Here is a 14,853-nt window from a genome sequence, read left to right on the forward strand (position 1 = left end):
ATAAACCTCCCAACTAATGCATTTGACTCAGTGTCTACAACATTATGCATCCAAACATCATCTTGTAAAACAAGTTTCGTTGGCATTAATTTCTATGTAATACATTTCTTCTAGGCCTAAACACCCTCCTCCTTAGAACTATTACTCCTATGCCCACTTCCAAAACATTGCGAGGAGCTTTGTAGAGTCTTAATACCTCTTGCTTATGGAATTTTTGTATTTATACCTCCTCCTTTTGGATAATGCACATCCAAATCCCTAAAAACATTTCATGCATTAACATCCCCAAGAGCTACTTCGTTGAGTTTATTTGCATTCAAGCATTTCAACACCACAACTATAGAAGTCTCCAATCGAGAAATTAAAAGTAGAGAAATAGCTGTAAACAAGTAATGTTTTATATCCGTCACATATCTACCCAAATTACCTTTTGAAGGAAACACATTTTGGAAAGAAAATGCATCTAAACCAAGTCAATATATACCCGAGCATGAAAAACCTAGACTTTGCTCTCCCATTATAGAACCAATGCTTTCCACAACTTGCATTACAAACCTTGCTCAAGCACAAAACCAAAAGATTGAGATCCCTATATGTTTTCATGTGACATTAAAATGTCATTTACTCCATATTGCCAACTCACTTGACTCTTCATCTCTCCTTAGGCTTACCAAATACTACATTTGAAGCATCATTTAATCTAACACCTATGACAAGAAAGAAAGAAAGAAAATTATTTTAACGTCCACGAGGCTAAATACAGCCTATGGGACAAATTGCTTCTTCATTTGGTTGATGTATTTGATCCTTTTCCTGTGAAGCCTCACAATAAACGCTCCCAACTTCTCGACAAATCCCTCGCTAAATAGATTATCCCAAGAACTAACTGCCAGAATATCTGCACAACTTTCCCTATTGTTTTTGAAGACCTCATATTCTAAAATGAAATACTTTTATGTTTCCACTTTTTCGGAAAAACAAAAAATACATACTCTTTCCTCCCATACTTCTTTTGGCCTTTTCAAGCGCTCTGTTTCACAACGGAGTTGATGAGAATTAATCCTTAAATGAGCAATAAACAACACGTTCAATGACCTACCCAATTTTAGTTCAAGTTCCATAGTAGTTTAAACAATTGGATAAAGGACAACTCCCTTTCACGCTAGCAACTTGCAACCCATACTAAGCCACCCACACACAATTCACTTAGAAAGGCCCATATGCTTTGATTTTCACAGCGGAGTTGATAAAAATTAATCTTTAAATGAATAATAAGCAACACATTCAATAACCTACCCAATTTTAATTCAAGTTCCATAATAGTTTGAACAATTGGTTAAAGGACAACTCCGTTTCACGCTAGCACCGTGCAACCCATACTAGGCCACCCACGCACCATTCACTTAGAAAGGCCCATATGCTTTGATTTTCATATAAGTCGTGTAAAATTCCCTGGATCAATCCCCCTAATCAAGCCCTCGCACTACGGGAAACTCTAACCCCTTATCATTTCCACATGAACTTCACTTACATTAATATCATCATTGTATAACCTAAATCTATATCACAACACCACACTCCTCAAACTCAACTTCCTCTGAAAGCTAAAAAACGGGGGCGAACCCAAGAAAGAGGAAGAAGGAGCGTTTTTGCTCCAGCTCCTGGATAATAACTTCAACACTTCACAGATTACAATCATGGCGTCTCATTGTGCAGCTGCCGAGGTAAACGATTTCTTTTCTCGTTTTGCTTATTATACTTCTGCTTATTGGGTTAAGGATCATGGCCGATGAGTGGTAAAATGTCATTTTACACGAGATTTTGTTCAAGCATGTGTGATGCCAACTCATTTGATTGCTTTGTGAATGGATGACAGGAAGGTTACTATTTCGGACCATACAAGATTGAGAAGAGCGAGGTCTTTTTCACAACGGAATTATCGTTTGCTCTCGTCAACCTCAGGCCTGTTGTACATGGTATTCAATTTCATTCGTGCATACGTTTTTTATTCGATCTATTAACTTCTTTGTCGTTTATTTAACAGACGTGTATGCTGTTTTGCACCTTTTGTCAGGTCATATCCTTTTTTCCCATAAACTGCTGGATTATTTATGTACTTTGTTCGGCTTAACTGTTAGATCGACGGGATGACTATTCCACCACAATTGTCTAGGACTCACCTCGGCCTTATCCCCTACGAAATCATGCCATGCCGGGTTGGGCATACGAAAGAGAGAATGGAAGCCCTGTGGATGGCTTGACAATGAGTCGACCTGAACAATGAACCGATGCTTTGATGCAGTTTTTCTGTACCTCGCGTGCAAAACCTGGTCTAATTTATGTTGTTCTGTTGGGTAAGCTGTTGGTTAGGTGTTCTGTGATTATGATGCTGGTAATGTATCACAGATTAATGTTCTTATGGAATGCATGATTTTTAGTTTCAAACATGAGAAAAAGAATAAAATACTTTTGTTTGTGCATTTGATACAAATATCCCGCTCATTCTTTTAGTAGGCCTTTTAGTTAGGAGGCGTGGTCATATTGCAGAATCAATGTTTAGGGTAATCTATCCTCAAGATTGTTTTCCTTAACAACACGTACATGTTCTCGTATGCCCAAAAAGATTGGTGAAGAGGTTTGCAGATCTGACTGTCGAAGAGACAACTGATTTGTGGCTTTCCGCACAAAAGATTGGCGGCAAACTCGAGTCACACTTGAAAGCTTCTTCACTTACGTTGGCAATCCAGGTAAATTTTTGTACAGTAGTAATGTTGTTGTTCTTGTTTGTTTGTTTGTTTTTGTTTTTGTTTTTTTCTTTTTCTTCTCTTTTGTTTGCCTTATATCAGTCTCTCTTGCAGATTCTGTCTCTCCATTTTGAAAGAGACTAAATAAATAGTTTAAGGACCGCAGTGTTCAATCTACTGTTCTGTCTAATAAAATAGTAGCACCATAGGAGACATTAGGAGCTACATTCCAGTTTATGGATTGATTATCCAATAAGCCAACCTTACAAGTTACAGCTTTCTTAGGCATAGAAGTGATTAAATACACCACGTCGCAGCATACCTACCGCCATTTAAGTCTCCTACAGATTGCATTTCATTACCATCATACAAAGCGTAATTTTCAAGCTACCCAAAATGACACTAATTATCACTGAAGTGCCATCTCCTGTTTTGGTTTCACCAAGAAAACAACATTTGGCATATAGTACGGGAAAATATTACAGGTTTGATCAAATGAAAGTTATCAGCTGTTCTCAGCTTTCAGAAGTAGTTAGAAAAATTGGGGTCCTTTCCATTCTCAACACAAACGCCAAACTTTAAAGTATGCCCTGTTCCTTAACCTACCATTATGTACCTGCCAAGTAGGTCTTCAAGAGAGTCAAGGATAATCTTTTTAGCTTTGACTTTTCCTTTCTTATATTTGACCTTGATAGTAGCATTGCAGTTTTCAGCTGGTTCTGCTACCTCTCCTTCAACATACTCTAGGACATCATGTTTTTCGAGAGTAATATCCAATCTGGCCTTCCAAGGGAAGAAGTTTGAAGCATCAATCAACTTCTCTTCATTATTAATGTAGGAGGAAAACATCTCGATCTGCTCAAAATTTCAGCAGCAAATAGAAAGGCACAACAAGAGATATCTTAGTAGCAAAAGGGAAGAGAAATTTCAATAGAAAATGAGCAGCAAGTGAAAAAAACAACAAGAGATATTTCAGCAACAAAAGGGAAGAGAAATTTCAGTAGAAAATGAGCAACAAGTAGAAGGGACAACAAGAGATATTTTAGTAGAAAGAGAATTGCAAATGGAGCGGATAACAAGCTATATTTCAACATAAAGAGAACTACAAATGGAGCAGACAACAGGCTATATTTCAGTAGAAAGAGAACTGCAAATGGAGTGGACAACATGCTATATTTCAGCAGAAAGATAGTTGCAAATGGAGCGGACAATAAGAGATATTCCAGCGGAAAGAGAGCTGGAAATGAAGCTGACAACAAGAGATATTCCAACAGAAAGAGCGTTGGAAATGAAGCTTGTCTTCACCAAAGTTTAGATACCATGTTGAAATTCTGATGTTCTATGTTGTTACAATCACTTAAACCGAAAACTTCTTTATGCTGCAAAATAAGTTAAGTAATTGTAGATAAAACATAAAGCATATGCACAATGGAAGATAGTAAAAAACTCATTGAGACACAAAGAAGTTAGGTTAATGACCAGGGCAAAACCCACAAGGGGAAAACCCAACCAAATTATTCTATTAGAAATCAATTGTTCAGTAGAGTTACAAAGTATAATGAGAGAATGAAGAAGTTCACCCAAATTTGAAAAAATTTCTAACAGCAGTAGTGTTAAATTTGGCAACTAGGGCCAAACTTCACCTTGGGCAGTTCATATGAGGCAGTTGATATTTTTATTGGATTCCTCTCTCCGAGAGGTGTAGGATTGATCTAAAGATCATCCCATTCTGACATGTACAAATGGAGTTATGAATTTACTTTGATTATGGACAAATTGTCAAGGTCGGCCAACCATCAAATTAGCACCCTCAAGCCCTTAATGTTGCATATAAATACAATGAGCCTCCTCCTCATCTTGGAATCTCACACATTCATTCTTTTCTCTCCTTCATTGTTTGGGTACGGATCTTTTGAGGCTTCTCTCTCTCCACACGTGCGATGAAGGAACTGTTCTTTTGTTGTCCCTGTGTTGATCAACGTTGACCAAAAGTTGCTGGAAGCTGTTTTGACTAGCATTGACCATATTTGACTACGGTTCTGTGTGGGGTATTTCTGTTTGAGCAGGCCATAGTGTTGGGCACAAAATCTGAGGTTGTTTGACCTCTGTTTGACCAACGTTGACTGTGCTAGGGCTTGCTGCTGCGTTGACTTTTGTTGACCAAGTTGGATCGGATATATTCACACTGTTTTTGGTATGATTTGACTTGTTGTTGGAGGCCGAGTTGACCAAGTTTGATAAAGTTGTTTTGGAGGTCAAAATCTGCCCTGTTGACCAGCGTTGACTTTTTGGTTAGGGCTTTCTATTTTTATTGTTTGACTGATTAGATTTCACTGTGATTGGGCAAGTGAATATTACATATTGTACTCTCTCTGCTGAACTTTTGAAGAATTATAAGAAGAATTGATCAAGGGTTTCCCCACATTGGGGTTTGTCCTTGGCTGGTGCCATATCTTGTGGCCTCTTGTCTTGGCTTGTCTTCTACTATTATTGTTTATGTTCTATCTGATTTTACTATTATGATGATGTGATTACTAAACTGGATATTGATATTGGGTTAATAAAGAAATTGAAGTAAAATTTTTCTAAGCATAGAACATATCATTGTTATCTAAAATTAACAAGTAGCTAATGCAAACATTGAATCACTTTAGCTCTCCAAGATTTGCTCTTGTTTTTCAAGACCCTCTCTCTCTCTCAATCTTCCTTTGGACTCTCCAACTCTTTCTTTCTTAAGTTCGAATTCTCCTTTCACAAGCACAAGTAAGTGTATCAAGTGAGGATGAGAGACACAAATATATAGGAAGAGCAAGGCGGTTGAATTCATGAGGGAGTAACTCCTATGCCTTGAGGAGGAGTTACATATGCCAAAATATGATTGTAACTTATACCATAAAGAAGAGGAGTGTAACTTATGCATTTAGGAGAGAAGTGTAACTTATGCATTAAAGAGGTGTAAGATGAATTTTTTTATGACGAGTCATTAAAGTGTGTAAGAGAGTGTAAGATGTGCGTAAGAGCATTAAAAGAGACAAGAATGAATCCATTAAGAGAGAGAGAGTAACATATACATTAATTGAGGGGAGTTACATATGACATGATTGAGTCTCATAATTGAGAGACTTGAATTTTTTTTTTAATAATAATATAATAATATCATAAAGAGGATAATAGTGATAACAATAATAATATTGATGATTAAGTTAAAAATTAAACAATTGGGCTTGATTAAGGACAAGTTAATAGATTTTCCATCATATATATATGATTACGAATTGATGGAAGATGATTTACTATTTTTTGGAAAGTCATGGTTGCAAAGATATATTTAAAAAGGTCAGAATTGAAATTTTATTCAAGGAATTCATCCCATAGCTGCCAATTTTCAACAAGGTCAATATGGAAGGTTGAAAATGTGAACTTTTGAATTAAGCAAGTGCTGAAATTGCATAAACTTAAGAACATAAATTTAAAATCAAAATTTCAGCATGTATAAAATCAAAATTAGTCTAGTTTGAGGTCTTAAATGATGATCTTAGATTGACATAGATCGTTGGAAAGTAAAATTTTTGAAATAAATGTGATGCAGAAAATATAAAACATTCAAAATAGAAATTAAAATGTAATTCCCAGAATTCAAAGGAAAGGCAAAAATGCTTAAAAAAACCAATTTTTTTATTTGTTTATGGATGGATGAGAGAGGGAGACTAGTGCTTAGATTTTCCTTGGGCTAATGGGGTCATTCACTATTCTTGAGGAGGGCATAATATTATCTAAATTCAAGTATTAAAAACATTACCTAAATGCATGCTATAGAAATCCTATATGTGTGAAATTAAAATTATGAAGTATTTGTTACCACGCACTTGTCATTGGGCCCACATGGGCATTTCTTCATGTGTGTGATAAGTTCACCTACTCAAAGAAAGGTGGAAGGAAGCCTTCCTACCTTGAATGATGTATAAGGTTTATTTCAGCCATGGTGGGGGCACATCTATCATAGGACCCACAAATATTTGCACTGTTTTGTAATGTATCTCAAATAAAGTGATGGTCACTATTTTTGAGGGCCTTGTTACCCACCCACATGTATAGGTAACTCTAGGAGAGTTTTTCTCCTATGATGCAGTTTTCTAGCTAGCAGCCCTACCATGATCCATAGATAGTCAGCCTCAAACGTTTCTCATCCACTCTTTAGTGAGTGCTTTCATTCTTCTAGCTTACTCATCTGATGAAGGTGGGTCATTTATTGTGATGTACATTAACCATTTCTGTATTCAAGTGCTTTCATTTAATGTTTAAAGATGTTCTAATATGTATCACAGGTTGAATTGAATGTTGTTAAGTTATGGTATGTTCTATGCTTAGTGCAATTTACTTCAATTTCTTCATATTAGCCCAATGTCAATTTCACTGTTTAGCAATCACATTAACATAAAGTAAAACGCTGATAGAACATAAATAAATCGACAGAAGACAAGCCAAGACAAGAGACACCAGATGTGGCGGCTAGGCAGAGACAAACCCCAATGTGGGGAAATCCTTTGATCAATTCTTCTATAATCTTCAATAATTCAGCAGAGAGAGAGATAGTACAAATATACAATTTTGTAATTTTATGCAGCAGCAGCAAAACTCTAACCAGCAAAATCAAAGCTGGTCAAACAAGTCAAATTTGACCTCCAATCAACTTGGTCAATATCCCAATCAACTCGGCCTCCAACAACAAGAAGAGTCAACCCAAAACAGTCCGAAATTACAGTCAAACTTCAGTCAACGCTGGATAGATATGCGGTCAACCTTTTGACCGTTGGTCAAACCTGAGGTCAGATCACCTCAATTTGTGTGCCAAAATCTGCGGCTTGCCAAGGAGAAGCAACGACACCTAATCTGCAGTCAAAGAGGAGTCCATGCTGGTCAAAGTACCTTCCTGCAGCCCTGGTCAAACTCGGTCAACGCAACCCTAATCAGAAAACACTTCGTCCTTCCACACGTGTGAGAGATGTTGCTCCTTTATGTGTACCCAATCAAGTAAGGAGAGAGAAGATGAGTGTTGAGATGATGTGCAATAATGCAGAAGGTGTCTTCTATTTATATGAATCGTTGAGGTTAAGTTGGGGGCGTGCAACACAATTTTACTTGCTGGCCGACCTTGAGAAATTGTCAAGAAATACAAATAAATTCATATCTCCATAAATACATGTCAGAATCAGATGATCTTTAGATCAATACTACACCTCTCGTCGAGAGGAATCCAAGAAAAATATCAGCTGCCATAAATAAGATGATCCACATGGAGTTTGGCCCTAGTTGCCAATTTTAACACTCCCCCTCAACTAGGGAGAACTCCATCTGCTAATCCATATGTCCGTCAATACTATCTCTGCCATCAAATGCACTTCCCTGCACTGCTCGGCTTTGCTCTGCTGAACTGTGAAGAAGAAGAAATGATCGAGGATGTATCATACCATCCTCTACTTACCCAAAGTTAGTCTTAGATAAAAGAGAGTGTTGAATAGCGCTCTTACCGACCCGAAGTCAGTTCCAAAGAGTGTGTCATACCACTCTTACTGATCCCAAATTAGTTCTAATAGAGAGTGAGCTATATCACTCTTACTGACCCGAAGTCAGTTCCAATTGATCCTAGATCAATGTTGGTCATCCTAGCATAGGGAGTACGGGAGATACATGATGCATCCATCGGTACTACTATAGTCCCTAACCCCATTTCCCTACTCATTGGCGAAATGAGAGGTACTTCCCATGAGTCCCAAACTGCATGGGTAGGATTCCTCGATAGGAGAACCACTCATCCTGTCAATAAGTCGCCACTGGGTATCACAGCGGAAGGCTGAACCATTCACCCTATACACAGCGCACCATTAGGGGAGGGTGAGTCGCCCTATGGTTGCTTGTTGCTCCAAGAAGTGCCCCAAGCCACCCGGAGCTCCCAGAGCTCAATGAATGCATCATACAGGGCCCTCATACGAGTGTCTCTCAACGACTCCAAGTTGTTCTCGGAAAGTCAAGAATCTGACCTTTCCTAGGGGCTTCGTCAGAATGTCGGCAACCTTCTCATTTGTACCGATATGATGGAGCCTTATTGCTCCTCATTGTACCATATCTCGGATAAAGTGGTACCTGATATCGATATGCTTGGAGCGATCATGAAATACAGGATTCTCGAATAATCGAATCCCACTTTGGTTGTCACAAAGGATCACGATAGTATCCAATGTATATCCAAACAGCTCACTGAAGAGCTTCTACAACAACACAACCTCACAAGAGGCCATACTCGCAGCAATGTACTCTGCCTCAGCGGTGCTCAAAGCCACCGACTTCTGCTTCCTGCTCATCCAGGATATCAAGGCAGAACCTAAAGAGAAACAACACCCGAAAGTGCTCTTTCGGTCCACCACATTGCCTGCCCAATCAGCATCGGTATATCCATGTAGCCTCACATCTTCGACAGTGTATCTCAAACCATGAGTGATTGTGCCTTGAAGATATCTCAGAAGGTTCTTGGCACCAATCCAATGTGAGTGGTGAGGCTCAACCATATGTTGGCTCAAATTGTTGACTGCAAAACATATATCCAGACGGGAGTTCACCAAGAACATCAATGCTCCTATGAGTTGACGATACTCGGTAGCATTTCCCAAAGTAGGTCCGGCAGCACTACCGCTTAACTTTTTGAAGTCAAGCTCCATCGGGGTAGTCACAGGTTTGCAGTCCACCATGCCGAATCTTTCCAATATCTTCACCACATATTTTCCTTGAGATAGGAAAATCTCCCCTGGATTCTACCAAACTTCCAGCCCTAGGAAATAGTGCATCAGTCCTAGGCCCTTCATCTCAAACTCGAAAGCCAACTCCCTCTTACATTTGTGAATGAGAGGTTCTGCACCTGTCAGAAAGAGGCCTCAGCATACAACACTAGTATGAGAGGCTTATCATCTTCAACCTTAAAGTAATGTTTCGAATCAGCTTCACTCCTAGTGAATCCCAACTTCATCAAGTAGCTATCGATCCTCTCATACCAAGCTCGGGGTGCTTGCTTCAACTTGCACACGTGAGATTCCCGATTATGAATCTCAAACCCCTCGGGTTGTTCCACGTAGACTTCCTCTTTGATCGAACCATGCAAGAACGCGGTCTTGACATCCATCTGATGTAGGTTCCATCCTTGCGAAGCAGCAAGGGCTATGATCGAGCGGATGGTGGTGTATCGGGCAACAAGTGCAAATATCTCATCATAATCTATACCTTCCTTTTGAGAGAAGCCACGAGCGACAAAACGAGCCTTATACTTTTCAGCATTTCCATCAGCTCCATGCTTTATTTTGTAAAGACACTTTGAGGTGACAACTGTTTTGTCTTGGGGTCTGGGACCACATCCCAGTTTTCGTTCTTCATGATGGACTCATATTCCTCATTCATAGCATCCTTCCATACTTGATGCTTCACGACTTCTTCGAACAATGAAGGCTCATTTTGAATGATCGTGCTCATAATGGTCAAGTATCCCTGATACCTAGTTGGCTTCTTACTTTCACGGAAAGTCCCTTTGGGTGCAATGTGTCATTCATCATCATCAAGTGTCCCCCTAAGCCATGAGGGCCTCTTCTTAGAAGAGGAAGGCTCTTGCGGAGGGGGATCAATAGGATCCATAGGTTCTTCCACTTCAGGCATCGTCTCATCTTCCTTCTCATCCAGCTTCTTGGCATCAACTTCTTTAGTTTTCCTTAGAATAGGAAGATTGTCAACCTTGCTAAGAGCCATGTCTCCGTCAAAGGTGACATCATGACTAATCTTGACTTCCCTTTGACTAGCCACATAGATTCTATAGCCCTTAGAATTTTCGCTATAGCCCACGAAGATTCCCTTCTTTCCAGATGCACCCAATTTATTCCTTTTCTCTTTCGGCACATGAAAATATACGGGACTTCCAAAAATTCTAAAATGAGAGACATCAGGTTTCTTACCAGTGAACATCTCTTCAGGAGTCTTGGAATCCAATGCTTGATGAGGGCATTGGTTTTCAACATATATGGCGGTATTTGCAACTTCAGCCCATAGAAACTTCGGAAGCCTTTGATCATGGAGCATAGAACGAACAACTTTCAAAATCATACAGTTCTTCCTTTCCGCCACACCATTTTGCTCAGGAGTGTATGGTATTGTGGTCTCCCTCTTAATGCCAGCCTCTTTGCAAAAGTCATGGAACTCATTGGATTCATACTCGATCCCATTATCGGTCCTTAAGATCTTGATCTTCTTCTCGGTTTGATTCTCGATAAAGGCTTTGAAGTGACGAAACCAGGAGAACACTTCATCCTTCTTTTTCAAGAAGTATATCCACGTCTTGCAAGAATAGTCATCTGTAAAAGTGAGATAATATAAATATCCTCCTAAAGAGTTTACAGGCATCATACTAGATATGTCGGAGTGAACGAACTGCAAAATGTCGGAGGTCTTGCTATGGCTTGAGGGGAATGGTCCCCTTTTGAGTTTTTCTTCGGCACACCTTGGACATACACCTTTTTGCTCCACTTTAAACTCGGGCATCCCGGTCACCATTTGTCTCACATCGGGTAAAGCCTTATAGTGAAGGTGGGCAAACCTTCGGTGCCATAGTTCAGACTGAAGAGTTGTGTTGCAAGACATGACTCCTAACGGACTTCCTCCAACTTGATACAGAGAGTCAACTCGAAACCCAAGAGTGAAGGAATCTTTAAAATTCTTTTTCCATACACGTACCTTGCCATCAATGAAGGCCACCTTGTAGCCTTTGTCTTCCATCGTCAAAATGGACACCAGGTTCTTTTTGAGATCAGGTACATATAGGACTTCTTGTAAATGAATTGTGTTACCTTGATTTAATTGAAGAGTAACATTCCCTACACCCTTTACGGGATAGGTGGAGTTATCTACAAGAATAATCTCCAGGTTGGTCTCCTTCTCTATCAGATTAAAGAGAGATTCCTTGTAACCATTAAAGTGCCTTGAGGCACCACTACCAATAAGCCAATTGCCCAATGAGTCTGGAGGAGTAGTAGTAGAGAGGGCCGATATCATATAATATTCATCTTGCTTATTGTTAACAACATTAGATTCATACCTAGAGTTTCTTGCCTTCTTGGACGGTTGACCACTTCCTTGATTTCGGACATTCCTCTTTCCCCTGCCATTGAACCTGCCTTCCTTTGATTGTGGTTGGAATTGCCGTGGGAGTGATTTTGATCATTGTCATGAGATGTGTCCTTCCTATTTGGACACTCCCTTGCATAGTGGCCAAATTTATTGCAAACGAAACATCTTCCTTTCATTTCATCTTTCGATCCGACCTTTCCTTTGGATTTATACCCGGAATTTTTTCTCCTTTTAGCATGAGAGGAGGATGCAGTGGGGTTGCCTTTAAATGCAGACATTTCCTGCTCTTCCATCCTAGTCTCTTCTTGAATGCATCTCGCCATCAATTCCTCAAATCTCGGAATTACATTATTGTTGAGAAGAGTGGTTCTAAATACATACCATTCGGATGGGAGCCCTCCAAGAGTTGTGATAGTCAGTTCCCTGTCAAGAATGACTTCCCCAATCGATAGGAGATCATTCTTGATCTCGGTGATCCTTAAGAAGTAGGATTGCATATTCTCATTTTTGCCCCCCTTAATTTCCTTCAACTTATTTTTGAGGAACAAAACTTGATTTACATCACTAACTTTAAACAAGCTTACCAGTCTATCGTAGATCTCCTTGGAGGTGTTCAACTCGGAAACATAGGCCACTAGGCGCTTGTCAATAGAATCCTGGATGATCTTCTTTGCTTTGACTTCACCCTTAGTCCACTTGTTCCTTGTAGCAACCGATGCATTTGATGGAGGCTTCATAATTCTACCTCTCACATAGTCTAACACTTCCTGCTCTTCTAATGTCAGATCGAGAGACATCTTCCATCTGTGATAGTCAGACTTCTCACGGAGCTTGTCTTCGGCGGGGAAGTGTGATGACTTTTTCCAACAGTCTTCGGTGATTGCTCTTGCTCTTGCTCTTGCTTGGGCTTTGTCTTCACCTCATCTCCGATACCATGTTAAGTTATGGTATGTTCTATGCTTAGTGCAATTTACTTCAATTTCTTCTTATTAGCCCAATGTCAATTTCACTGTTTAGCAATCACATTAACATAAAGTAAAATGCTGATAGAACATAAATAAATCGACAGAAGACAAGCCAAGACAAGAGACACCAGATGTGGCGGCTAGCCAGGGACAAACCCCAATGTGGGGAAACCCTTTGATCAATTCTTCTATAATCTTCAATAATTCAGCAGAGAGAGAGAGATAGTACAAATATACAATTTTGTAATTTTATGACACCAACAACAAAACCCTAACCAACAAAGTCAAAGCTGGTCAAACAAGTCAAATTTGACCACCAATCAGCTTGGTCAATATCCTAGTCAACTCGGCCTCCAACAACAAGAAGAGTCAACCCAAAACAGCCTGAAATTACAGTCAAACTTCAGTCAACATTGGACAAATCTGTGGTCAACCTTTTGACAGTCAACGTTGGTGAAACTGAGGTTAGATCACCTCGGTTTGCGTGCCAAAATCTACGGCCTGCCAAGGAGAAGCAACAACACCTAATCCGCAGCCAAAGAGAAGTCCACGCTGGTCAAAGTACCTTCCTGCAGCCCTGGTCAAACTCGGTCAACGCAACCCTAATTAGAAAACACTTCAGCCTTCCACACGTGTGAGAGATGCTGCTCCTTTATGTGTACCCAATCAAGTAAGGAGAGAGAAGATGAGTGTTGAGATGATGTGCAATAATGCCAGAATGTGTCTTCTATTTATATGAATCGTTGAGGTTAAGCTGGGGGCATGCAACACAATTTTACTTGCTGGCCGACTTTGACAAATTATCAAGAAATACAAATAAATTCATATCTCCATAAATACATGTCGGAATCAGATGATCTTTAGATCAATCCTACACCTCTCATCGAGAGGAATCCAAGAAAAATATCAGCTGCCATAAATAAGATGACCTACATGGAGTTTGGCCCTAGTTGCCATTTTTAACAAATGATGAATTGCTATTAGTAGTATACTTATTCCCTTACTTCGAGTTGGTGGTTATCACTAGCTCCTAGTACATTGTGACCTTCCTTAGGGCCTTTTTTTCACTGTCTAAGAGGGGCACATATGGGAAGCTTTGATGATGGTAACATTCCATGTTATCCAAGCTTAACATCTTTCATCATTTCCATGCTATTTTGTCCCATCTTTTGATTGGTTGTTGTCAATTCCTCATGCTGGTTCACTATTGACCTTTTCCTATGAGAAGAAGGGATTGTATATTCCGAGGTTGATGCATCTATAAGAAAAGAAAGGGAATGAACCAAATATCAAAATGCAAAAGGATGGCAAGGGATGTAAAGCAAGAAAAAGCCAATTTGTAGCTTGAGCCTACCCCCTCTTATATAACCACTTTCCTTTGAGTATTTGTGCATATCACGCTTATCAAAGTAAAAGGAACTCTCTATGAACATCCCAGCCCCGATGAAGCGATAAATTGCCCATCACTAAAAGAGGTTATCTCATTATTACATGATAATAAATGAAACTTGTTAAACAAGCTATCTAGAAAAAAAGGCAAATATGGGGGCTTGGAATAACCAAGGTAGGAAGGTAACTTGGGCAAGCTAAGTGCTCCCTCTGCAAAGTTGCTCATGGACAATGATTTAGTATAATCTAGCATAAGATGATGATTCCATTCATGAAGTAAACCCTGGTGTATAACACCTATCACACACGCTTGTCTTTTGAAATGGCCGACCTAGGAATTGCTCCTCCCCTTAGTTTTGGAAGCACCTAATAGGGCCATGTAATAACCCTTCCATACATAATCATGGTAACTTGTGTACAAGTCATACACTAGGAAGGCATTTGAAGATGATGCTTGTGTGAAGTACTTTGATGGCTTGAACATTGAATATGGCCCAATCTAAAACTCTTATGGTTCTAGCACCCATGATGTTGATCTCACTTGATTCCTTGAGTATGTGTGCTAGATATTGCTTCCAAGTACGACCGACATCCCTTGA

The 14,853-nt window shown here is 39.5% G+C and overlaps 1 protein-coding gene across 1 annotated transcript in view; it reads left to right on the top strand.

The window, feature by feature from the left end:
* The first annotated feature begins 1,476 nt into the window (after positions 1-1,476).
* LOC149158607 (bifunctional bis(5'-adenosyl)-triphosphatase/adenylylsulfatase FHIT-like) overlaps positions 1,477-14,853 on the top strand; it is a 100,997-nt gene continuing 87,620 nt past the window's right edge. Inside the window, exons 1-3 of the mRNA XM_089436270.1 lie at positions 1,477-1,724; positions 1,877-1,978; positions 2,601-2,747. Of these exons, the coding sequence (XP_089292396.1) occupies positions 1,698-1,724; positions 1,877-1,978; positions 2,601-2,747 (276 nt within the window). The 5' untranslated portion in view covers positions 1,477-1,697. The remainder of the gene's footprint in view (positions 1,725-1,876; positions 1,979-2,600; positions 2,748-14,853) is intronic.

Source organism: Pinus tabuliformis, chromosome 5_2 (genome assembly GCF_031772625.1).
Source record: "Pinus tabuliformis cultivar Carrire ecotype Pingquan chromosome 5_2, CPIR1, whole genome shotgun sequence".
In the NCBI taxonomy this organism is placed as follows: Eukaryota; Viridiplantae; Streptophyta; class Pinopsida; order Pinales; family Pinaceae; genus Pinus; species Pinus tabuliformis.